The sequence below is a fragment of the Phaseolus vulgaris genome, chromosome 5 (genome assembly GCF_000499845.2).
Source record: "Phaseolus vulgaris cultivar G19833 chromosome 5, P. vulgaris v2.0, whole genome shotgun sequence".
Lineage (NCBI taxonomy): Eukaryota > Viridiplantae > Streptophyta > Magnoliopsida > Fabales > Fabaceae > Phaseolus > Phaseolus vulgaris.
This window is the reverse complement of record NC_023755.2, coordinates 22,392,537-22,420,015: the sequence shown is the minus strand read 5'-3', so window position 1 is coordinate 22,420,015 and position 27,479 is coordinate 22,392,537. Positions and strand designations below refer to the sequence as shown.

The 27,479-nt window shown below is 36.3% G+C and overlaps 1 protein-coding gene across 2 annotated transcripts; it reads right to left on the bottom strand.

The window, feature by feature from the left end:
- Nucleotides 1–681: 681 nt before the first annotated feature.
- On the bottom strand, nucleotides 682–27,165 carry LOC137835308 (trafficking protein particle complex II-specific subunit 130 homolog). Of its 2 annotated transcripts, none has more exons than XM_068643757.1 (21): nucleotides 26,735–27,165; nucleotides 25,974–26,203; nucleotides 14,962–15,143; nucleotides 14,205–14,388; nucleotides 13,964–14,054; nucleotides 13,627–13,787; nucleotides 13,050–13,139; nucleotides 12,794–12,955; nucleotides 12,504–12,565; nucleotides 12,250–12,340; nucleotides 9,996–10,159; nucleotides 9,669–9,879; nucleotides 8,924–9,469; nucleotides 8,605–8,817; nucleotides 7,985–8,366; nucleotides 7,809–7,899; nucleotides 7,599–7,683; nucleotides 5,930–6,119; nucleotides 4,738–5,030; nucleotides 3,884–3,974; nucleotides 682–1,193 (listed from the first exon to the last, which is right to left on the bottom strand). In XM_068643757.1, exons 1-21 carry the CDS (start codon nucleotides 26,796–26,798, stop codon nucleotides 1,012–1,014), a joined length of 3,765 nt encoding a protein of 1,254 aa, XP_068499858.1. In that variant the 5' UTR covers nucleotides 26,799–27,165; the 3' UTR covers nucleotides 682–1,011. The 2 variants fall into 2 exon arrangements, with proteins under 2 accessions (XP_068499858.1, XP_068499859.1); XM_068643758.1 differs by having other exon boundaries at nucleotides 14,962–19,146; nucleotides 24,976–26,203; nucleotides 26,735–27,097.
- Nucleotides 27,166–27,479: the final 314 nt, after the last annotated feature.

The window sequence follows — 27,479 nt, the reverse complement described above, 5'->3', positions numbered from 1 at the left end:
TATTTATTGCAATGCATTTGATTATTTATAGTAAATAATTTAGTTTGGCGATTGTGATCAATATCAATAATTAAAAATACGAAGGTTGTTAGTTTCCAAAGAAAGAATTGCATAAATGTGCAATTAAAGATTAATATTTGATATAATATCAAACTTTGAAAAACATTTTAAAAAGAAATGAAAATCAAATTAAATTTAAACGGTATCGCATATTTGATTATGAAATAAACACAAATAATTGTTTCAATATGTTCAAAACAACCGGACATTATACATTTGTTCATGATTTAAGTGTTATTTAGTATCATATAAAAACGGTATAATTAGGCAACGGAAAGAAATATCAGATAATTAAAATGCGCAAGACTTTCTATTTTAAAAATAGAATAACTGAATTACATGCATAGTTACAAAGTCTTACTATACAAAAAAAAAAGTGAGACTCTTACAATTACACTTCTAAAACCTCACATATACTATACAAGTAATATTGATGTTAAATCAGTGAAATGATATTGAAAAGCACACAACCAATCATGAAGCAATCGTGCAAGCATAGTCTGTTCAATTAGCTCATTTTTCACACTACAAATTTAACTGTATGCTTATTAATTAATGAGATGGGAGAAAGTTAGGGGGACGGAGGGAATCAAGAAAATGTTCGATGCTAGGGAAGCAAAATGATGAAAATTGTATATGGTGGTTCCTACCAACATTTATAATTTATATATAATAATGAGACAAAAGAATGCTATGATCCGTTTATCTGTCTATCGTACAAGAGCACAAAATTCTACTGTACATGCGCCAGGGTTGCTGCTGCTGAAACTTCGGAAACTGCACGGAGGCTACAGGCAACACAAATCCAACTACAGAGATTTTTTCATGCAATGAAATTAACAGGCACAAAGTTACACTTCCTACTTTACGGAAATAATTTTTTTTTCTCAAACATCCTAAACTCCTATAGAACACAAACTCAATCAAACTTGAGTATCGCATAGTGAAAACTCATGAAGTAACTGGAATGCAGAATGAAGAACTGAGAGGCGGTGGCAAAACACAAACCAGATGTGGTCCAGCAGGCTTGCAGCTTATATTTGCCTCATCAACATCTGGCAACCCTAGTAGGGGAGGGCGAACATAACCAGCCACCAGTGGCATGCATAATACAGAGATAATAATTCTTGCCCCTGTCATGACAAGAACATGTAAATAATTAGCTCAAACAAATTCACTGTAGAGCGTTAACCACACACATAGAGAAACTGTTAGGATCCAAGAATTATAAAGAGAAGAAAAGAAAGGTTTTTATTGAATAGAAAGAAAAGAACAAGAAATAGGAGAGCACTCTCTCCTCCAAGGGTTTCCCCTTCACAAAGAGCTAAAGCTCAATCTACAAAAATATTACACACTCCCCTCCCCCTCTCCTTCTTTCTTATTTATATCTAACTAGCAAATCAAATAACAAACTCATGACTATTCTAATTCTAACTAACTCCTCCTCCACTACGTGTAACCTAACAATACACTCTTACAGAAAACAACATTGTCCTCAAGGTTGGAACAGCGGAACCTTTTCTCCGTGGCTCATCTTCAACACCATGATCTTTATCTACGCTTCCTGGAAGTATTTTGTGATATTGTCTATCTTAGGGAGGGAACCCATTGGCTACTGAATGCAAATTCAGGTCTGGAGGCTTAGGTGGTGGTGGGAATGAGTGGGGGTTTTGTATAAAAGTCTCTGCACCCAGTAAGTTGAAATTCCAAGATTCTGAAGTCATTGATGTTCTAGCCACCTTCATTATCAAATCTTGATTCCACAATGATTTCTTATGCTTATGAAGTAAATCTGAATTTGAGAAAAAATGATGCTTGGTTGCATCTCCACCTTCAAATTTCTTACTGGATAGCTCTATAATTGGCCTCTCAAGAAAAAGATCATTACAGCACATAGTCTTCACTTTCTTTATTGATGCATCCCCTTCTGCCCTTATCATTTCAGTTTCTCTTGCAAATCTCACTTCATTTTTGGTTTTTTCTTCGCTGCAGAGAATGTGATTCTTCATATCTGAACCTTCTCCAACATCTTGGATCCTCTTCTCTTCATCATTAACATATTTCTCTCCTCCCTCCGAGATTTTGTCCCCTTTCTTGATGTCCCACAACAATTCTTTAATTTCTTTGAAGTCCAGAAGGCTTTCCTTCAAGAACATTGTGTCCGCTCTAACAGATTTCTCTCCTCCCTCAGACATTCTGTCCCCTTTCTTGATGTCCCGCAGCATTTCTTTTATTTCTTTCAGGTCCAGCTTCAACCCAGTAATGTCTGCTCTCATTTCCGCAATCCATCTTCCTTGTTCGCTGGTCAACTCCTCCAATGCAGCGGTCCTCTGTTCCATCCTCTTTGTGTATCCTAACAATCTCTCTTGTTCAGATCCGGCAGGTCGGACCAATTTGTTAGGTACCCCGTAAAGGAAAACAGGACACACAAAGATAGAGATAGAAATTCTGAAAATTCCTCTGTTTATTGTGATTCAGTGTTACAGGAAGACAAGCCTTCAAAAGGAACACCCTCCCTTTCTCACAGGACTATTCCTGTTGACAAAAACTAATACTCCAAAAAAACTCCCTCTCCCAAAACCTGTTGGTCTTTATTTAAAGACCAACCATACCCCCCTAACCACTAACTGCTCCCTTAACGGTTCCTAATGTTTCTCCTATGGTACACCTTTCCTGTCATTTCCCTATTCTTATTTTCTGTCCTAACATTACTCCCCTCTGACACAGCAACCTTGTCCTCAAGGTTGAATTCAGGAAATTGTTCTTTGATTGTTGTCACGTCCTCCCACGTAGCGGTGTCCCTCTCTCCTTTATTCCATTTTATCAATAGCTGTGGAATATATGCTCCTTGGATGAACAATCTTCGTCTATCCAATATTTCCGTTGGATACCATTCCTCTGTTGGGCCTTGCAACTCCCTAGGGAGCTCGGGTTGAACTTCTTGTGTCCCTATTGCTAACTTCAGTTGCGATACATGGAAGACCGGATGAATTCGAGCTGTTTCTGGTAGCTGTAGGCGAAAAGCCACCTTCCCTACAGCAGCCTCCACTTGAAACGGCCCATAATACTTGGCTGCCAGCTTTGGATGTAATCTGTTTGGCATTGACAGTTGCCTATGGGGCCTGATTTTTAAGTAAACCATATCACCTACTTTAATCGGAGAAGGTCTCCGATGGCGGTTGGCATATTTGGACATCAAATCCTGCGCCCTTTCCAAGTGAAATTTGAGTTGTGAGAGAGCCTCATCGGTAGAAGGTAACCAGTAAGAGAAAGAACAAGAAAAAATCACACAGATAAATAATGTGGTTCGATTAAAGTATTAAGGAACTTCAATCTACGGGAGAATTCACTAAACTCAGATTATAACTTCACACTTTCTCTCACAGCAAACTCTCATTCAAAGTACAACACAAACGTTAGCCTACAGAGGTCCTATTTATACAGTGATATCGTACATCTAACATACTTGAAAGGCGTCTAGACTAACGTGAAAGACACATGAACAGTGCTTCTAATTACTGAGTTGGAAATTCCACTTAGACGGTTTCACTGTATGGCAAGTCCTAGTAGACACTATGAGACTAGACAGTCCAGTGAGACCATCTACCAAATATGATAGAAGCTGCATATCAAATACTGGACAGTCTAGCATGGTTAAATGGTCTAGGAATCTTTAGAGAAGATTTTGCTGAGTCAATCTTCATTAAACAAAATTCAAATATGAACAAAGGACATAGCACATTGCAAGTCATTCAACAGTGGAAAATATGTTTCTCATTTACTGAAAACAAAAAATTTCTAAACAGTCAATGGATCTAAGTACCTTGTTTTGAGGACAGAGATGCGTATCCTCTTTTCCTCCCGGCTATCATCCAATTTCCAGAATTTGCGTTTACCTCATATAGCACCTCATCCTGTCAAAATTAAAAACAAAATTGTGGCATCAAGCAGAATTAAGAGTTGAAGATCGAACAATAATCTCAGTATTTATCCAGATTTCAGGACTCAAAATTCAGACACCATATGTTTAACCGAAGTTTCCTCTCCTGTTTCTCCAAAGAAAAGCATACAGCATGTTGACATCATTCTATAAGAATAACCATGCATGCTTAGTTTTTTTTTTATTGGCAACCATGCATGCTTAGTGGTGGGGGAAAGGATGGAGGAATAAAATTGTTGAGGGAGTAATAGGAAGAGGTGAAATGTATTACTACATTTGGAAGATTGGAGAGAATATCATGGATGGAACCAATAAAGAGAGTTTTTTTATGATGAGCCCATTAAAATTGATGCAAAAAAATATAAGTAAATGGAAGGTTTGTATTTGTACCAGTAACTTTTCTTTCTTGTTCCCTGACAGCGTAAGTAGAGGAAAAAATATAACGCCCTCCCCCTAAATAACCAGTTCTCGTTATATGTTTAAAAAGAAAAGAAGAGCCTCTATTTTCTGTCCTGTCTCAATTTGTTTCCAAAAATTAAGGTCCCTAGGATGGTACAGAAAATATCAAATACACAAATAATTAGTATTTGTATCTTCACTTAGCAGTGAAACCAAAAATAAAAACACAAATAAATTGAAGTTGGCTATTTGAAATCCGCAGCACCAGAGAAATAGGACACCATAAAAATGTAGGATTGAAATGGAATCAAAATTGTTCTCTGCTTATTTGAACTTACATCCGGTTTAGAAACTCCTTCCTCATCCAAATCCTTTAACCTTTCCACTCTCCATTGCATCTTAATTAGTTGTCCAACTCTTAGGCCATTTGAAGGGAGAGGAAGAAAACCAACAGCTAGGCAAGGATCAAGCACAGGCCTTTGCAAAGTAATTGCACTCCTGAAGATTAACTCTTGTCTGGCATCATCAACTCCAGTAGATTCATTCATGACAGGAGGGTGGGCCCCAATTGTTCTATTACCAGAAATTCCGTATTTGATATATAATATGCTTTCTGGTTTCTTCCTGGCTTCTGCATTTTGTTTTGAAAAATCAAATCAACTTATTAACTGCATAAATCAAGCTATAATCATTTCCATATGTAAGATACTTTTATTGGGACACAAATTTTTACAACAGGTAAATCCGACTATCACTCAGCTTGACAATATGTCAAGACCTCAAGAAAAATAAAGAATGTCATAATGCTTTAATATATCTATAGTATAACATTCTATTGACATGCAACTCATGCTTAATGAGTAAAAACACTCAAGGACAAATTTAGTAGAATGAAAATATGTTAGATAAGACGATAAGGAGAAGGTGTGGAAGGTGTATTATAGAAGCAGATTTAAGAATACTGATAAGTGGGTATTCGGGTAGTTTTGTCGGTTACGGGGACTCTTTTTTGTATGTGTTGTTTTGACAGGAGTAATACCTGTGTGAAAGGAATTGATTTCCTTTGTGAATGTTTGTGTTCTGATAAGGTGTTGGAATAATAGAAATCATTCCCTTTTCGGTGTTCAAAGTGTGAATCTTTTTCTTTCTCTTTTGAGAACGTAACAAAATATGACCAATAAGGTAGTAATATAATCAAAATCACTAATCAATTGTGCCTGCGAACTAACAACAAGAACTAGAAATCAAACCACGGTGTTTAACATACACTACATGTTAAACATATAAGAACAAAGCCCTCAAACATATTTCTTGCTTTTAAGGAAGATCAATATTAAATTTCAAAAGAAAAAAAAATATTAGTAGAGTCATTGACTGCTGCAATTGGCCACAAATTGGCTGCAATGGGTGGGATTACAGTTCCCAAATTCTGCTGTGATTAATCAGTGCATTTATCAAATTATTTGGTGTAAAAATATTAAAAGCAACAATAGCATCATTTCAATGATCTCCCCAACGAAATGAAATTACCTTCTGCATTTGTCTTGTCTAGGCAGATACTAAACAAAATTCCTGCTTTGGAAGTGGGAGATATGATTAGCGGGAAGAAACTTGAATTAGCTCTACCCTCAGTTTGTCCAGTATGAACAAATCCATCTTGAAGATCAAGCCAAGCATCATATACGCTCAGTGTAGCCTTTACTTCAGAGTGAAGTATTACCTAGAAGTCATGAGAACAATTATGTACTTTATCAATGAAAAATAATCCGACAAACTCAGATTAAATGTATCCATGAGAAGATATTATTCTTATATTTTTGTATAGATATACAAAAATCTTCATACAAGTAGAAGGCTCAAAATAACTTAGACTTTTGCATAACATTAGCAGTTGAATGTTGCTATAAAGAATAGACCATCCAAAAGTTTAAGCTATTTGGGAAGGCAAATGAATGATTTATATATAACACATCCCCTCATGCAAGGAAAGCTTTGAAACATGGACAGTGCTCAAGTCTACAATAACTTCTTTAGAAATTTTAATTAGAACGGAATTATTGAGGGGTGTGATAACATGTCAACCCAATCATACCAAAATTTAACTTGTTTGGTGGAGCACCAAATGGTTTTATAACAAATGAACAATGGTTTGATTGAAGCATCTCAGAATGAGATGCCAACCTTGTCACCGACCTTACAGAACTACTACACTTGTCATAAATCAACCATTCCAAAAGCATAACAGTGTGTTTCACGAATTAAAAGTTCATTCCCAGAAATGTAATATTCCCATGTTTGTTATAACTATTGAAAAATTATTCCCAAGATTGTTTATTCCTGGGAAAGTTGTAACTTATATTTTTACTGTGTTTTTCTACATTTTCATTCCCATGGAGAGGAGTGGGAAAGCAATATTCCCTTAGGAATACTGGAAGTCATTTTTAACACACCTGTAACATTCTTTTTTGCATAAATTTTATTGAATTTTTTTTAAATTATAATGGTATTCCTCCTTGGAATATCAAAATGTAACCAAGCATGTTTTTATATATACCCAAGAATAACATTCCTAGTTACAATACTTTTGGGAATGTCCTGGGAATATAATATGATACCTTTCCCCTAAGGTGTTAGGTAAAGGCCCATGAATGGTTTTATAATAACATATTTAACATACCATGTAATGCAAGAGCCCTTCGGGCTTGAAGTGTGGACAAAGCACAGGCCTTCTACATTGTGCTTAAATTAAATTTCTTATTAGAAAATGAGAACAATGATCAATTTCCAGACAACTTGGTCGTAGACGCTCTGATATCATGTCATTAACCAACTGTATTAAAAGCTTAATCTGTTAGGTGAAGGTACATAAATTAGTATTTAAAATCTATATGGAAAAAAAAATGATAGTTGAAGGTACATATTCTTTTATGATGGCTAAGTAATATGAGAATTCCTTGAGATTTACATATTCAATCTATCTTCCATTTTTTCTCTCTCCAGGTAGCAATCAAAGTTAGTCCAAATCAAAATAGGCAATGGATGTATTCTTCCCAATTTTGGGACAAAAATCAATGGAATGGACTATATTTTATGCTTTGATTCCCTTATTTTTTTTAATTCACGATAGTTATCGGCATTTTTTTTATCAGCATATTATAATCAAGTGTAATTAAATAATTATGAAAATAAATATCCATACCTGCAGAAGCAGGGTGCCATCATTGCATTTATCAGTAACACGTGTCCTCACATAGAAAGGATATGTAAAATGTACTGCTAGGGTCCTGAATATCAATGTAAGAGATTATTAAGCAACCAGTGGCAGAGTATCTAAAGTCATATTCATGACATGCAAAATTCAACAGCTGTATGCTGATTAAAACATAAGGATGAACGAAAATGGAAAAACCTTTCAAATATCTGATTGTGGAATGCTCCAAATTCAAGTTTCAGAGCTATTGTTCTCATTCCATCAACAATACTCTCTCTCCTTGTTGTGGCTGGAAAGAGAAAACAAAATAAGTACTTATGGTTAAATTTAAAAAGGGCATGTATGGAGCCATCAAAATGTGTCACCATCTTAACCTGAAGAAGATCCTGTGCTGAGGGTGTCACTGATGGCACGAACCAGAACCCAAAGAATAGAAGGATTGTCACTTGCCCAATTCGGAAATTCTATTTTACCATCATTAAGAGTTAAACGTTCAAAATTTTTATCAGAATTTATTTGAGCACTGTCATTCTGCAGCTGATCATCTTTATTCTGTGACACACCAGCATAGCTTTCCATCTCAATTACATGTGACTCTTTAATCTCCAACCCTGGACCAGTATCGATATGCAAGACAGCAGCTTTGAGGGAGTATTTTACTGGTCGAACTAAAATGCCAACCCATTGGTGTTCATTTATCAACAAAGCAGATGAAACAGCAGCATCAAGATCAACAAGAGCTCTAGGTTTGAAAACCTAAAAAAAAGATAAAAAGGCATTATTAGATAATTAAATCTGTTTTTTTTGTCATTGAAAAGATAAACAGCACCACAGAAAACAAATGGTAGATTGTAATCACCAGAAACCTATATAAGATCAATTTAAGTTCAAGTTATGTACTGATCAAGAGGAGAACAGGAAGGAAGTAATTTAATAAGAATAAAAAATCCCTAAGTCACATTCCATTACTTTTTCCAGCGTGCTAAAAGTCTACCTTCAAAATGGGTTTAGCTGGCTTTTCATAACTCATAAAATCATCACTATCTGCAGGACCAACTTTTGAAAAACTGTGAGATCTAAACCTCAACTGTCCAATCTGTCCAGTAAGAACTCCAAGAACATAAGATCCTGGTTTCTGAGGTGGTAGATCTAAGGTAATAGTATTCCGACCAGGGTGTAACACAATAGCTGTAGAACTCTTCAATGCCTAAAACAATTTAAATAAATGCGTTAATCAGAGAAGAAATAATTAAAGAATATATACTGCTCATACTGTAGTTGGAAAGAGTAAAATAGATCCTACTAACAAATACCTTTACACCTTCATCAGTATTATATGTTGCATTTAATGTAAGACTGATTGAATCAAGAGTTATATCATCTGGAAACCCACTCCATACAGTTACAGAAAGAATACCGGGATCCCTATCACATAACTCCAAAGGAGGCCCAGGATTTCCAGAAAATGTTATTAATGATGATACATCAAGAGGTACAGGGTCCTTCATTTCACTATGAGCAAGACGAATGACTTCTGACTGAAAGGCTTGGCGCTCCTTGGTCAAAAATAATCCTTCATCAAGAGAAAGTAACCTCACACAAGATAATAAGTAGCCAGCTTGATCATTGAGCATCTTCTGACACTCAGCTAAATTGGGAAGGACCTCAGCCAACAAATCCTGCCATCCTTCACCAGCATACAGTGCACAAACCTTCTCATACGATTCTGCAGCCTGATCAAAATTCCCATGCTTAAAAGCAACAGCTGCTATCTCACCATCAAGGACAACACCATGTCTTTTCCACCAGGAACGATGGTAATTGTCAGCAGCACCTTTAGTTAGCTCTAAATATTTGTGCTGCCCATAACCAAGATACATATTAATCTCGTACTCAATTGGAAAGATATGAACATGTTTACAAGTATTCAAGGAGCATGCAATAGGAGGAAAATGTAAAACACAATCAGATATGTGGATAATTATCAAAAACTCTCAACGAGGGACCTTAGAAAGTAATTTCATTGAGCTTTTGCTATGCATCACACCAAGATCATACCTCAAATTCCTCAGATGATGATAACGATTTCAACAGTTCTGGATTGGAAATGGTTTGCTTCAAAGCATGCTCAGCAGCAATAAAAATCTCAGCAAGCCTCATTGGTCGGTCAATTGAACTATCAAAGTTTCCTGGTGATGAATTTGTACGTGACATAGAATTTGCAGGTGCTTTGTGTGGTGATATTCTTGTAGATGCATCGAAACCTGATCTGTCAGCATACAAATCAGATTGATAAAAAAACCCAAATTGTAATAGGAAATATAGGATTTCTGGCCAAGTCATGAGAAAGGAATCCATCTGTAACAATATATAGCTTTTCATTACCCATCCAATGGACCCTGGCGATTGTCAAACATTTCAGACGCATTTCCAGCTGAAAGTGAAGCCCTAAGCCTGTTGGCCTCTCGCAGAAGAACAGTAGGTTCAAGGGGCAGGGGTTTCCTTTGGATACCAAAGTGCTTGGTTCTGGAAGTTGTTTGGAGAATAAGCTACAAATATATAATCACATTATTTAAGGTGAAATATGATGGGTATAAATCTCGGGATACACTTAAAACATACAGCATGAACTCAATTCAACCCATTTCATATTTAAAATTTTTTCTTACTATTTCAAGTGAGATTCTAATTCTACTAAAAGAAAGTGTTAGGATGCTCCAACACGGGTAAGCACAAGAGGGGGAGGGAATATAGATATAAATAACAAAACTGGCATATGTGGCAACAATTGTTGAAAGTATCGTGAGTCTGCAATACAAGGGAAGAAAAGGGAAATGAGAGAGGTTAGGTAATCGTTTGGGTAGAATATTTTCTATCATGCCACAGTAAATTCCGTTCCTACAAAAAACATAAGCAATTTTTTTCAACTTCTAACTAAGAAAATATTTTCAATTTATAATACAAGAATAAAAGAAATGACAAAATGTTAGAGAAAGAAATTAGGGTTCCAGTCAGAACAGCGCAGCACGAAGAAGAGATAGAGAAGAAGGGGAGAGAAGAAAATTTAGGCACCACACACACATGAAGATACAAAAAAGGAAGCTTGACAATCGGACTTCACATCATTGAACCTAGGGAAGTCAATTCTTGGCAATCTTGTTATCCCAGAATATGCTGTGTTTTGGAACACCTCTGCCCATTGAAGAATTGTAATTGGCTGAAGAAGATTGATGAATAAGTTATTGGACAGTCTCTTTTAAAGAGTCATTGAGGGTTCTTTGAAGAGATCCTGCTAATAAAGCCAGTCGAGCCCCCAATCTTGAAGAAAAACATTCTTCCATTTTTTTAAAAACCATTGCATTCCTTGTAGAATCAGCCCTGTTTCCTAGCAGAATCATCCAAGATTGATACCAATTGTTAGAGAGAAAGAAGTTAGGGTTCTAGTTGAAACAGCGCGGTTGGGAAGAAGGGGAAAGAAGAAAATCTAGGTGTCACACACACGAAGATACAGAAAAGGAAGTTTGATAATCGAACTTCATAGGATTCATTTCAAGGTAATAGTGTTTTCAGAGAATGTTTGAATAATTATTTTTGTAGCTACTACTACTGATGTAACTACTGGCAGTTAGGGTTTAACTAACTACTACACAAACACAAAACACCTTTAACCAAGAATTAAGTGAACATGTTTACAAAAAAAGTGGGTTTGAAACAGTTGCATGAAAAGCATAGACATATGTTGCTCCTTGGTGCCTTTGGCTGGTGCAAAATATGTGGGCTTCTAGGGCAATATCTTTCAATTCCAATAACCTGTGAATTTGTTTACTGATGGAGGCCAGACAGACCAGTTTAGAAAACAAATATCATTGACTGCTACAATTACTTTGTAAAATTCACATCAACTGTGATGCGAAGATTCTAAAAACTTTTATGTTGGCTATTGGCTGCATCATACAACCCTCCTCTATTTTATACACATGGAACTGGGCATCAGATGACTAGATCTTCCACTGCCAGTATCAGTCTTAAAATTCAACTGAATTTTAACAAGTGTGAAAAAGCATTATAGTGTAATAGACCACAAACCCCTTACTAAGAAGGCTTATGTGAGGAGGAATAGAGACAATAGAAGCTCGTTCTGTTATAATAATAGATCACACTAGCAGTTAGGGTTTAACTAACTACCACACAGAACACAAAACGCCTTTAACCAAGAATTAAGTGAACATGTTTACAAAAAAAGTGGGTTTGAAACAGTTGCATGAAAAGTATAGACATAAGCTCGTTCTGTTATAATAATAGATCACAACCATGTAAATGACTAAAGGCGGTAAGTTATAGAATGGGAATGGAGAAGGGAGAGGAGTGTGTAATCGGATATTATATGAGTGTATTCTGGGGAAATTAATGGTCTCTCAAATACCAGTGACAGTGTATTGTATTCACTTCTGTTTTTCTCTCTCTGCGCCACACGGGTACTGGGTCAGGGGAGACAAGTTCCTAATTAAGATCCTTTTTCATACCAGCTGATATCATAGTGAGATATCAAGGGGTGAACAGTTATTTTGTTCATTATATTCCGTTGGGTGACAAAATCTTATAAATTGTGAAGTCATTCCCATAATTATGACTACAATACCTTTTCTTTCTCAAGCACCTCTGCAGATGCGTCAGCAGGAAGTGAAGGCCAAACAGCTGGCTTAGGCCAAGGTAGCAAGCTGAGGGAAGCACTGCTCAAAGGGAAAGAAACAACTATTAAACAAGAAAAAGGGAGCACGATACCAACTGTGATGTAACTAATCATGCATTACACGATTAATGAAAGGAATACAGTATGATCTGATTAAGAAAATGCAAAAGAATAAGTTGGTCTTCAATAACAAAAAAAAGTACCTGTTGACAGGGCTTCTTTCTATATCAGTTCCAAACCCAATTAAATAGGCAAGCCTCATGAACTGCCAAGATATATAACATTTAGAAAGCAATCCTTGTTAACAATGGTATCGGAACAATATCAATGTAGTTGGTAATCAACATGGCAGAGAAAATGAGGACGAAAAAGTGCCTTTGATTCAACTCCATTTCTAAATCGTGCATTTTTGTCATTGGAGTTGTCTCATTTGAAGAGCGCATCAAAACAAAATAGTTATCCAGTCTATTTACCAACTTCATGAGAATCCTACCTTAAGTCTAGATAGAGAGTATAGGTCACCCAGAAGACGAAAATACTCCTTCTCTATATCAGGCGCCACATGTCCATCAGTATAATTTGAAGTGGTTGCTTCAATTAAAGACAAGCAAGCAGTTGCTACCCAGACTTCACGCATACAAAATGGCAGAATACGCTGAGAAGAAATATCATATTGAAGTCAAAATGGAATAATATAGTAATATGGACATGTCAAGAGAGCATTATATCAAAAACAGTAAATCAAATACCTCATGCAATGACAAGGATTTAGAGAAGCTTATTATGAATGAATAGCCTCGTGTTGCAGCCTCAATGGGACGATTTAGCTTGAATAAGAGCTGCAAAATGACAGTAATTTAGTAAGCCACATAATTCAGGTAAAAGGATGGTTACTTGCAATGTAGTACCTGAACACAAATTGTCAATGACAACAACACAAACAGATAGTCATTAAAAGGCTTCAGACATTACAATTTTTGAAGTAAAATCATCTCTAAATCAGTGACAAGGACCAAATAGATCAAACTTTAGGAATTGTTGAATGGATTAGTAACAAAACAGGTCATGAAGGATGGTACAGCGCTGATATCAGTTTTGCACCACAACTGAACTAGACAGGGACTGATTTTCAGTATAACCGGCCAGTCCAATTTTTAGAACTATGATCTTAAATCATATCATATCACATCATAAATAATAAAAGCAAAGAAGCAGCTAAGCTTACAAACATCAAAGAAGACATTGGGGAAAAATCAATCAAAATTTGTTTTACAACTAAGCTGCCAACATGTTTAGTATTATATAAGTGCTCTGGGCAGGGCAAACCTTTGATTGACATGCAAATAGATACTGTCTGAATTCAAACTCCCTAAATGAATCCTCTTGAACCATCTGTGTCAATGGTTTATTTCTTGTATTAACCAATGCTGCCTGATCATCACCATGATCAGCCCCTCCAAAATCTCTCTGCTTTCCAGTCATGTTAACTGCATTCATTTCAGTCATATTTGAATCAATTTTCATTGTTCACAGGAGATTATCTGTCAGACACAAGATTTAGTGTCGCATGAAGGGGCTTTTATAAAGCACAAAATTTTCAATCAAAAACTTCAACTCCACTTGGCTACAACAATAACAGAGAAGGAAACTAAGCATCATGCACCTGTTTCAAGATAGCAGAGTTCCAGCTCATCATATTCCCGTAATGCATCATCATGAAGGTGGGCCATTTCAAACATAAAAGCCAAGCTTTCCTGAGCACAGAATACAAATTTATTAAAAGACTCCAAAAGCTCCTAGAATAAGCAGAAAGGGGAAATTTATAAAGAACAACAAAGGTTAGACTTTCATAAGTCAAAATCATTTATTGGACTTTAAGTATAATTCATCAAAATAGCATTAACCTTCAGAATAAAAAAATTGCAGAAGTTCCAGACTGGCATGAGGCGCTGTTCACTGAGCTTTCGTATTTCATCCTCATAAAATTGTACACGTCTATCCAGCGTATTTCTGATGCATTCCATTATCTTTGATTCTAGATCCTCCCAAAAGTTTGCTTCAGGGAAATGTATATCATATTTGCAACATCTAGATGAGGAAGAAACCGTGTTAAAAGCATCAATTGAGAAGGAAATAAAATTCTCCTAAAAAGCAAAAGGAAATTAAGTTGTGTCATTAATGCAATTAAACTAAACATTAATCAATATAAACTTGAATAACCAATCTTTTTTCCTTCTCAATGGTTATTATTTCTGTTTGGTAACTATTACTATTTTTTCCTAACTCTACCATCAAAATTCTCAATTACTTCCATATATAATGTTAACAGATGATTCCATAATATTTATTTATGAAAGAAAGAAGACACAGTATTGATCTAATAATCCTATTGAAAGAAAGTATAAGATTGAACCTTGAAGCTAAATTTCCAAGCACCACTTTTGCTTTCTATATCGACACATCAAGTTCATACTAAGCAAAACAGTTAGCAATTAAATAGTTTAGATTCCTACATGTTGATCATATTCTGTAATATCTGTGAAAAAGTTGATAAAACATATTGACTTGAAAAGAATATCAGCAAACTATCAACCAAGACATTCAAACTTCTATTGGGGACGGGAAGAGTACACTTATTGCAAGTCTAATTTTTCAAGTTACCTTTCTCTTTTTTTGGTATTAAACTCCACTTCGAGTCTGGCATATACTTTCTTTGCCATTTTGTTTGCCTGATCGTTAGCTGGGTGAGCTTTTGATACAAATACAACAAACCACTCCCTTTCGTCATTTTGGACAATTAATTTTAGACGTGGTTTAAGGATGGTTTTGAACTCATCCAGATCCTGGGAATAAAATTAAGAGTTAAACTACGCAATACAACTGAATCATAACTGAAAGGATTATACACCAAAAACCTATTGAAGCCCTGAAACTAAGCTCTTGTAATGGATTTTGGCATCAGATTCTCAATACATACTGTTAAAGATTTGAAGAACTCCCAAAAACATGAAAAAATATCAGCAATGTTTTTCACAAGCAAGAAAACTAACCACAATCGGGCTAATTCCACATGATAGTTATACACCAAGTATAGATTAACCTATGAAATTAAACTCCATAATGGATTTCGTCAGAAGATTAACAATAATTATGTTCCAACATTTGAAAAAACTTCCAAAAACAGGTAAAAAGTTATCAGAATTGCTTTTCACAAGAAGCAAGGAAACTAGCAATAAATCAGGACATCAGGGCATCATCAAGCTAATTCAACAGAACCAACAGGCAATAACATTTAAAATGCAACTTAATGCTAACAAAAATTATAAATGGTGAGCGGGAAATGCGTGCAGAAACAAACCTAGTCAAATCCAATGAATTAAAATGGATTCATGATAGCAACTATCTGAAGACTGAACATTTTAAATAAAAAAGGATGCCATTCAACTTATGGTCATAGAAGCTAATGAAGTCAGGTGCAAATCCAAAAATGTTGTTTTTCCCAAGAAAGCACTTCACATTAAAGTTCATCAGAAATTGAAGCTTGGACAAAGAATACACACAACATTACCCTGTGCTAAAACAATATAATTATAACAAAGGATTAACTAAGACCAAATTTCAGCTCCCCTAAATAAAAAGGTATCATAACATATAAGAAATCAGTCATCTTAACTAAAAGCTCAAAAGTTAAGTGCAAGCCCAAGAATGTATCTAAAACAGACAAAATGTTATATTTGATGACAGATATTTCTTTTCCCAACAGAAAAGGGATTGCAAAAAGTAAAAATAAAAGTACCTTTCTGTGTAATCAGTTTTATCAAATGTATTTCAATGATACGTTATTCACTAACCCAGTAAAAACCTATCTTTTAACTTGGTAAGAATTGAAACAATATGCCTTGCATGTTATTTACCTGTTACTTATGGTTTTTCTCTCACATTCAGTTGCACGAAATTTAGCTTCTCTGAGGACGTGTTTGAGTAAGATTCATAAAAGCTTTTCCAAACACTTCCTAAGTTATATATCAAGCATCCATAAGGATTAAATGAATCAAAATGTAACAGAAAGCTGCAAACTGCGGTAAAAATCATAGTGGACCTCCCTCATCTTGAAAGGAATAAAAAAAATGTGTAGCTTGCGAAACTGATTGATAATTTTATTGAATCAAAAGGGCAGTTATATAGCCTTCAAAACATGTACCCACAAATATCTTCTATTCTCTTGATTAATAGCAATTTATTCTCTCTATTATAACATAAAAAAGAAAAATTCTCATCTTCTAATTTATAATAATAACAATACTTTATTTTTTCTACTGTAACAGCAAAAACCTCTTCATTCTCTCCCTTAAACTAAATGCAACTGCAATAAAATTAATTTACTTCATTGAAATCAAGCATTCTCATCATTTTCCTAATCTTCTAAAAGGTCTCAAGTTTCAAGGTTCTAGTCATTAAGTCTGCAATCTGATCTGGGTTCCACAATGCAGCAACTTGACTTTTTCATCTTTTGCAACATCACGCATTCTAATATGTGTGCTTCTTCCATGCATGACTGGATTTTTTTAAAGTTTTAATAGTTGAGTTATTAACACACATGATGATCATGCTACCTTCTTGAGCATGGTTTAAGTTTCTCGAAACTTTTCTCATCCACATAGATTGACGCACACAAGCAGCTGCAACAACAATAAACTCTACTTCAGTAGTTGAAAGAGCAACAACTGGTTGTTTTTTAGACATCCATGACACTACTCTTGAGCTCAATAAGAAAACATAATTAGATGTACTTTTAGAATCTTCTTCATCTCCTGCATAATCAGAATCTATGAAAGCAAGCAAATCTTCTCCTCCTTGTAAAATATCCCAAAGCCAATAGTTCCCTTTAAGTACCTTAACATTCTTTTTGCAGCTTGTAAATGCAATTGAGTTGGTTTTGATGCATACCTGCTAATTAAGCTCACACTAAACATTATATTAGGCCTTGTAGTTGTAAGATACATCAAACTTCCAACAATTTGCTTAAAATAAGTGTCATCTATAATTGCACCATCTTTGTTAATTTTAAAACCAAAACATTCCAATCTTCTTCAATACATTCGAACAAAGTTTGCTCATTTGGGCATTTTTTAAATCCTTCCTTCATGAAGTGGGACTCCATATGATTGAACAATGTTCTTGGAGCTTCCTTTAGGCCATATAAAGCTTTACGTAGTTCGTATACTTTGTGCTCTTCCCCTTTCTTTACATATCCGTTTGGTTGCTCAATGTACACGTCCTCACTTAATTCTTCGTGAAGGGAAGCAGATTTGACATCCAACTAAAATAAAAGATGTCTCATCCTCCGCATGCTGCAAGTACCACAATCATTCTTATGGTATCCATGCGTGCAACATGGGCAAACACTTCAGAATAATCAATTCCATGTTGTTGGGAGTACCCTTTGCCACTAATTGTGCTTTATACTTATCAACTTCACCAAACTCATTCAATTTTGTCTTGAAAATTCATTTCACTCCAACCTTTTGCTCCTATGACTAAACCCATGAACTCCCAAGTTTGGTTCTTTACTATTGAGCTTATTTCATTATTCATAGCCTTCCTCCATTTCTCATGCTTCACAACTTAAAAAAACAAAGTTGGATCATCACTCATAATGTCTTGTACCATGTAGGCCTTTGCTTCTTCTTCACTCAACCCCTCACCACTCACAAATCCTTCCACCAAGCTAGTGTCCAACTTTCAATTGCATTTGCATGTGAGTTCTCTACTTCATTTCTAGCATCACAACCCTTTATATTATTTTAATTGCTAACATGACTACCCCTCACATTATTCTCCCCAGCATTATTGAAACCCTCCTCTTCTTCTAAACCATTTTTGTTACTCTCACTTACATGCCTTTCTTAATGGGGATTTGCAGGAAGAAATTTATATCGAGCAACCTCCCGATTTTGTTGCTCCAGGGGAGTTTTCTAGATTGGTATGTCATTTTCGCAAATCCTTATATGGCGTCAAGCAGTCTCCTAGGGCTTGGTTTGGAAAATTTAGCGATGTTGTTCAACAATTTAGTATGACTCGCAGTGAAGCAGATCATTCAATTTTTTATCGTCACTCGAGTGTTGGGTGTATCTATCTTGTAGTATATGTTGATGACATTTTTCTTACGAGCAGTGATCAGCATGGCATCTCACAAGTAAAACAACACCTTTGTGAACACTTTCAGACCAAAGATCTTGGCAAACTCAGATATTTCTTGGGGATTGAGGTAACACAATTCAATACTGGTATTGTTATCTCTCAAAGAAAATATGCATTGGATATTTTGGAGGAAATTGGGTTGATGGATTCGAAATCGGTTAATACTCCCATGGATCCCGATGTCAAACTTCTACCCAATCAGGAGGAGCCTCTTTCAGATCCTGAGAAGTACAAAAGCTTAGTTGAAAAATTGAACTATCTCACTGTTACTCGTAATCGTCATGTTTAATACTCAATGTGAAGAGCATTGGAATGCAATCATTCGTATACTGGACAGTAAAGGCTCTCCTGGAAAAGGTTTGTTATATGGTCATAAAATAATAACTATACTAAAGTCATTTGTTATTTAGATGCTGATTAGGCAAGATCTCCAATAATAAATAATAACTTTATTGGGTTGGGATGGGAGGCATTAGTCATTCTGCATGGCCCAATTAATTAAAGCCAAATTGGTGTTTTCTTTAAAGCCAATTGCCACGATTTCCATTCCACTTGACTCCTTCTCTTCCAACTTCCAAGTTCCACCACTGCATTGTGACTAGATTTAGAGAATCACAACTGATTTATTTCAGGATTCACTGATCCCTCTTATAAGAGTATAGAGAGAAGGAGAGATTGAGAGAAGAAAGATAGAGAATGAGTAATCTTTATTATATGATTCAGTGCATGATGTACAGGGAAGGCTGGGTATTAATAGTACCCAGCATGGTTATAGAATCGAGATTCGAATCGTGAATCGTTTTTCGATTTTTTTGAATCGTGAATCGAATCTTATTATGAATCGTAAGATACATAATAGATAAAATATGATATATTTTTAAATCAAAAATCAAAATATGAAGTTAAAAGATTCAATCCACACAATCACAAAACATAAATACTTTCTATTCTATATTTAAATCCTACATCCTAATCATCATTTCCGAGATCAAGGTCACTTAGATCATCTTCTTCCTCTAATATAACATTCTTTTGGAGCTCATTTTCATCCTCCACATCTTCAACTATATCTTCAATCTCATTATCATTTGCATTTACAATAGATTTTCCCTTTTTATCAACTTTAGTAGTTAAATTTCTTGGACCTCTCTTCCTTTTGTTGCTTGGAGCTCCCTCTTCAAGAGTAAATAATTATTTATAAGAAATTAAAAATAATATAAACTGTTTTTATTTTATAATACAATTTTTTTAAAAAAAATATAATAAAAAAAAAAATAGAAACTTAAAAATATGGTTCAGGTTAGCTTTTTTGAAAGTTCCTGATGTTTTCTAAAAATTCAGCTTTTCTGAGAAGTTCAGAAAGTGGCTCAGTGGTTCAGCTTTTCACTTTTTTAAAGAGGCGGTTGTTTAGAGATTGGTTCAGAAACTTTACCAAATAATTTTTTTTCTGATCTTCTCCCTTCTTCTCCGGTGATGGAACTCCTTAATCCGTTCCTCACTTTTCTTCTTCTTGCACTGCTCTTCTTCTCACCTCTATCGCTGGTAAATTTCAATTTTTCTAGTTCCTCACTTTTCTTCTTCTTCTCTTCTATTCTCCCCACTACATTCTTCCCCTCTGCGTTCTTGACTTTTATAGACAAATTCATGGTCTTTCTGGCTGTTCGCTTTGTTTTTTTTATTAAGATTTTTGGAAAAAATTAAATCTTTCATCTCCTTTTTCGGATTTTCACTATCTTTCTTTTTTTTTCGGATTTTCACTATCTTTCGTTTCCTTTTTCGAATTTTCCAGAATATCATTGATTCGAAAATATCCGAACCGAATCGGAAATAGAATCGAGAATCCACGATTCTCATGATTCACACGATTCAAAGACCGATTCATGCCAAAAACGATTCATAGTCCGATTTGAATCGATAACCCCCTATTTTGAATCGAATCGCGATTCGTATCGTACGAATCGTACGATTCTAACTACCATGGTACCCAGTGCAGTAGTAATACAAAGTAAATGTAAACAATTAAGACTGTTATATACAGTTGATACTGTTATACCTAATAACAGTTACTACTGTTATACCTAATATCCCCCCCTTAAATTGATGGTTTAGGATACACCATTAATTTATGCGAGAAGGCTGAAAACGGGCCAACACTTAAAGGTTTCGTAAAGACATCAGCGATCTGTAGTGTAGCAGGGACATGTAGAAGTTGTAACTGCTTTTGTTGGATAGCATCACGAACAAAATGAAGGTCAAGTTCAAAGTGCTTGGTCTTGGAGTGCATAATGGGATTGGATGCAAGGAGAACAGCGCCCAGATTATCAAATCGAATGGTGGGAAGAGTAGGAGGAAGACGAAGTTCAGTGAGCAGATTCTGTATCCACTTGAGTTCAACAAGCGTGGCAGCAATGCTACGATATTCAGCTTCAGTGGAGCTGCGAGAAACAACCTTTTGTTTCTTTGAAAGCCAAGCAACAGGATTCGATCCAAGATAAACAACAAGGCCTGAGGTGGATTTCCTGTCATTAGGGTCAGAACCCCAATCAGCATCAGCAAAGGCATTTAGTGTGAGTTGGGATGGGCGCCGAAGATGAAGCCCATGAGTGGTACTGCCAGCAAGGTAGCGGAGAATACGTTTAACAGCATTCCAGTGGTGATGTTGAGGGTTGTTCATGAACTGGCACGCTCTGTTGACGCTATAGGCGAGTTCTGGACGAGTCATGAGTATATATTGAAGCGAGCCTACCACTGAGTGATAGAGGGAAGGATCGTCTACAGCAGTGGTAGCGTCTTTTGTGAGACGAGTTGTGGAGAGCATGGGTGTTGGTTGAGGCTTGGAGGAGAGCATGTTGGTTTTATGGAGGAGATCTTGAATATATTTGGTTTGAGAGAGATGGAAGCCTCCATCCAATGTCCAATTGGCTTCAACACCGAGAAAATAGTGGAGAGTGCCAAGATCTTTTAGAGCAAAATGTTGACTGAGGGAGTAAATCAGACGCTGAATGGCAGTGTTAGAATTCCCTGTAATTAGAATATCATCAACATAAATTAGGACAAAAAGAGTAACGTTATTGTGGAAGTGAAGAAAGAGGGAGGTGTCACTTTTAGTGGGATGAAAACCAAGAGAGATTAAAGTGGTACTTAGCTTGCGAAACCAGGATCTAGGTGCTTGTTTCAACCCATAGAGAGCTTTGTTAAGTTTGCAAACAGTGTTGGAGTCACCAGTTTCAAAGCCAGGAGGTTGAACCATGTATACAGATTCCTCAAGATCACCATACAAAAAGGCGTTATTAATATCAATTTGATTGACAGACCAGTTTAATTGAAGAGCTAGAGTAAGGATAATACGTATGATGACAGGTTTTATCACAGGACTGAATGTTTCAAAATAGTCAAAACCTTGTTGCTGATGAAAACCTTTGGCGACGAGGCGAGCTTTATTGCGCTGAAAAGAGCCATCAGCATTGTATTTTATTTTGAAAATTCATTTGCAACCAATGGGTTGAACCCCAGGAGGAAGAGTGGTGAGAATCCAGGTGTTGTTCGTGGTTAGAGCAGCAAGCTCTTCCTGCATGGCAGAAAGCCATTGGGGAAGATGTAAGGCTTCTTTGGTGGATTTGGGAAGAGGCAAAACAGGTGCAGCAGTAAAAGCACTTGGACCAAGTAGAGCAGTTTTCGCGCGTGTAAGCATGGGGTGAGTGTTTTGAGGAGCAGGATTGAGGGGAGTGAAAGTAGTGGAAGACAAGTCAGAGTGAGATGACATAGAAGCAGTGGAATCAGGATGTTCATGGGAAGAATCTGAGGTGGTTGGTTGTGAGTCAGGAGGTGCTGGTTGAGATACAGAAACAGGCGGTTGCTGAAAAACAGTTAAAGAAGGGGAAGAATCGGAGTGGGGGCTATTAGTGGGTGAAGAAACAGAAGAGAAAGGGTTAGATGAAACAGCATAGGGAAAAACAGATTCATTAAAAGTAACATGACGAGTAATATACATACGCCCAGTTGGAGAGAGGCACATGTAACCTTTGTGATTGGAGGCATAGCCAAGAAACACACACAAAGATGAACGAAAACTCATTTTATGTTTATTATATGGGCGAAGAAGAGGATAACACGCACATCCAAAGGTTTTGTAAAAAGAATAATCAAGGTGTGAGTTAAACAACAGATAATATGGACTTTGATTGTTTAAAACAGATGTGGGTAAAACATTAATAATGGAAACAGCAGTAGTGAAAGCATAGCCCCAAAAATGCATGGGTAATTTTGAACAAGCAAGTAAAGTCAATCCTATATCAACAATATGCCTATGCTTACGTTCAACAGAACCATTTTGTTCATGAGTGTGAGGGCAGGTTAGACGATGAGATATGCCATTAGATAACAAGAAAGATTTAAAACAGAGAAATTCTTTTGCATTGTCAGTTTGAATGCTTAATAGAGGAAAACTAGTTTGTTTTTCAACATATAATTTGAAAGATTTGAAAACAGTAAGGGCTTGAGATTTAGCATGAATTAAGTAGAACCAAACATATCTAGTATAGGCATCCACAAAAGAGATGTAGTAAGTAGCACCATTAGTTGCAGGGGTAGGAGAAGGCCCCCAAATGTCAATGAAAACAAGCTGTAAAGGTTTAGAGTATATAGTTTGAGAAGCATTAAAAGGAAGCTGATGGGACTTGCCAACAACACAGGACTCACAGAATGCACGTTTAGTAGTAAAAGGTATATTACAAATCTTCATAATTTGGTGAATCACTCTTGGTTGGGCATGACCAAACCGGGAGTGCCACAAATGATAAGCAGAAGAGCCAGTAGTAATAGCAGTATTGTGAGCAGAATAGAGTGCAGTTTGAACAAGATTTGGAAACATATAAAGACCATCTTTAAGCTTGCCTTGGAGCAGGATTTCGTTGGTTCCCTGACGTTTAACAAGGCAAACATCAGCATGAAACTCAAAGTAAACGTGATTATCACTTGCAAACCTAGAAACACTTAACAAATTTTTAGAAATAGTAGGCACATGCAGAAGATGTTGTAAGGAGAAGGTATTATGGGTATTAAGATCTGTAAAACTGGCAGATCCAATAGAAGTAATAGGAAGCTGGAAACCATTACCTACAGCCACCTTTTCCGAACCTGTGTAAGGAGTGGTTGTGGAGAGATTGTTGCTGTTGGCAGTGAGATGGTGGGAGGCACCACTATCAGGATACCAAAGCGGGTCATGGAGAGTATTGGGAGTTCCGAGGATCGAAGGTTCATCATCACCAAGAGATCTAGAAAAATGGGCAGTATTAGCAGTAACTTGAGATTGGGTAGAAGAATCAAATCTATGCCAGCAGTGAAGAGCAGTGTGGCCATATTTTCCACAAATTTGGCATTGCACCCGGGTTGAAGAAGAATTAGATGGTGTTTTGGGGAAGTTCTTGGATGGTGTAAAACGAGGTTTTGAATAAAACCGTTGTTTAGCAGGAGCAGCGAGGCGGAAGGAGGAGGGATAATTTGTAGAACTGGAGTTGTAATGAGAGAAAGAATGTGGGACAGAAGCAATATTGGCCTGCAAAATGTGATCAACCGATTGTTTATTCCTTTCAATACGATTTTCTTGGGCAAGAAGCAGCGCTTCAATGTCTGCTACTGTGTATGGGTCAAGGCGAGATGTGACAGAGGTGATAAAAGGGTCGTATTCGTCAGATAGCCCATCAAGAACAACTTCAATGTGATCTTCTGGAGAAATTGGACAACCCACAGCAGCCAATTGGTCCACGGTTTTCTTGATATCAAGAAGGTAGGCAGAGATGGAGCGATCCCTCTTGGGTGTACGCAGTTGCTGTTTGTGCTTCTTTATTTGAGCACGAGTTTGAGATGCATAATGGGTCTGGAGTTTTTCCCAGACTTGGTTTGAAGTTTCCAGTCCAACCATCTGAGTTAGGATACCTGCAGTCATGGATGCCAATAACCAGGCCAAGATTGCCTGATCTTGACGATCATACTGGATGTATTTTGTATTAACAATTGGGGAAGAGTCTTCTTCGGCAGAGATGAAGCGCGGAGGAGTGCAAGAACCATCCAGAAAATAAAGAAGGTCAAGGCTGCGAAGGGTAGCATTAACCTGCTGCCGCCAGACAAGGAAATTGTCTGGATCCAGTTTCAGAGGGATTGGGGTATGAAAGATATGAGGGAGAAGAACCTCGGGCTTGGAGGAAAAATTTTCAGAATTGGGTTCAGTGGTAGATGATGAGGCCATTTTTGGCTCTGGATACCATGTAAGAGTATAGAGAGAAGGAGAGATTGAGAGAAGAAAGATAGAGAATGAGTAATCTTTATTATATGATTCAGTGCATGATGTACAGGGAAGGCTGGGTATTAATAGTACCCAGCGCAGTAGTAATACAAAGTAAATGTAAACAGTTAAGACCGTTATATACAGTTGATACTGTTATACCTAATAACAGTTACTACTGTTATACCTAATACCTCTCTCCCATAATTGTGACTCACTCTTCCCCATAATCTCCTAAGAAACTAGGAATAATTGAGTTAGATATAATGATTTTATGTGTATATAAATTTTTATAAAATTTGTAGGATCTTACGATCCGTGTTATGATCTTCCGATGTACGATTTATATTTCTCTTTCCGATCTTGTGTAAGATCTCGATTTTGACTACCATGCTTTAGGGTCAAAAAGGCAATAACCCTTTGACTCATCACTCACACCTACATGATACAAAGAAAACTCTTATCACCATGTTTACCTCTTTTTGCCTCTCGTATGTGCACATATGCTATGCAACCCCAAATTTTCGTTTCAAGGAATCCTAAACAATCTTGGATGTGCACTTGTCCAAGACTAGTTAAAAGATTGATCTATCAATGGCTCAAAAAAGGATAATGTTTGACGTTATGATCATTTCTCTTGGTGTTTTCCATTTGTGCATCAATCAACACAATCCCTTCATTGGGCTCCTCAAAACTAGTTTTAACCAAGCTCGATAGACCATTGGCACAAAGAAGATTTTCCATCAACTCAGTCCAATTATCATAATGTAAACCATCAAAGTGAGGATTTTTTTGTTGAAATCTTTGTCACACTCATCTTTGTGTTACACTCTCTTCTCTCTTAACTAAGCTGCGGCTTAGTTATATGTATTAGGCCCAGTGGGGGCTCTAAAACCAACTTGAAAGGAATAATAAAAAGTATATGTATCTTGCAAAACTGATTGATAACTTCATTGAATCTAGAAGGTTGTTATATAGCATGTAACCTCAAATATCTTTTCTTCCCCTGATTAATAGCAATTTATTCTCTATATTATAACATCAATAAACCTTCTCATCTTCTAATTTATGATAATAACAATACGTTATTCTTTAACAACAAAAACCTCTTCACATCTAACCTCAGATGTGATTAAAACATGAAATTTTCTACTACAACCTAAACTATATAAACAAATGGAATTATTGTTACCTCACAGGTGACAAGTACAACTGTTGCGTAAGGCTCTCGAAACCAAAATAAAAACTGCTCCTGAGGGAACCGGCTGCGTAGTCTTGAATCAGTAGTTAATATAAACTCGGCCGGCAATGTGTCAACAAAGACAGGGTTCCGCGTCTTGTTATTCAAAGTCGCCCGTTTGAACGGCAAACGCCCCTCAAAAGCAGGTTTGACAGTTGGCCACAAGTCACTCACATCCTCCACTGAGAATCAGTTTGAGAAAGCATCAATATAAAGTCAGATGCACACACATTCTCACATACACACACATCCAAATCAATAATACTACACCTATCGTTAATTACTGTTTCTGCTTCCACTGCGACTATTCACTGTCAACAATGACAACAGTTGTGATTATTTTTGCAGTTGCCAACTCTCTCATCTTTACCTATCTTTACCTTAAAACGATCATCACAATACATTGTAATTGAAGAGTTACTAAGTTCGGTTATTAGGATTTCACCTCATTTCGATGATTACAATCAACAATTATTGACAATACTAATATCACAGGGGCAGAAGAATAAAATGCAGTGAAACGCAACTAAAACCCTACACAACGATCTAAAACTGATACAGAGCTCCTTTAAAGATAAAAACGGAAAGAAACGGAGCGTTTTGATGTGATTGCGAATAGCATAATGCTTGGAAACCACGAGCGAATGCAGAGGGAACGGAGGAGATTGGATCTTCCGTTACAAAACGATGAGAGGAAGATAGTGATGAAATACCTGAAATGACGAGGCGATCGGAGGTGTTTTTTATTGTCTGGAACTGAGCGAGGAAGTTGGCCATGGCGGATCTGAAGAATCAGGAAAGATCCATGGAAATGAAATCACGGAGAAAGAGAGAGAAGAGGGTGCCGTGGTTCAGTGAGTGAGAGTGTTGAGTTGGATGAGCGAGTTGGGAGAGCTAGTTGGAGTATGGAGTTCGGAGAGGTCACGGTCCGCAGATCTAGTGCTTCGCGGTGTACACCATCACCGTTCGCACATTTCATCAGACCGTTGCCTCAGCCGTCATGTAACTCTCTATGTATACTTTTTCTTTCCGTGGAACAATGTTAACTGCACTTTGCTTTGCTTCTGAGAATAATTAGAGTTAATAGCGTAAGTCTATTTAGTCTTATAATCTTTTGTTTTAACGAAACACAGTCACTCTTTCCCATTTTTTTTTTAATTTTGTGGGTATATATATATATATATATATATATATATATATATATATATATATAATATTGAATAAAAAATAAAATAATTAGGTATGTTATTTATTATGTATAATACTTTGACATATTAACTGTGTATACAATATAAGGAGTTAATTTTTGTTCTGTTACCTATCTTGTTATATTTTGTTTTCTTCATTATATTTTCATTTTTATTTTAATATTATCGTTTTTGTTTTTTTATCTTTTATATTTGTTGTTTTTTCTTGAAATATAAAATAGAAAAACAATTTTTCTACACCAACTAGAGA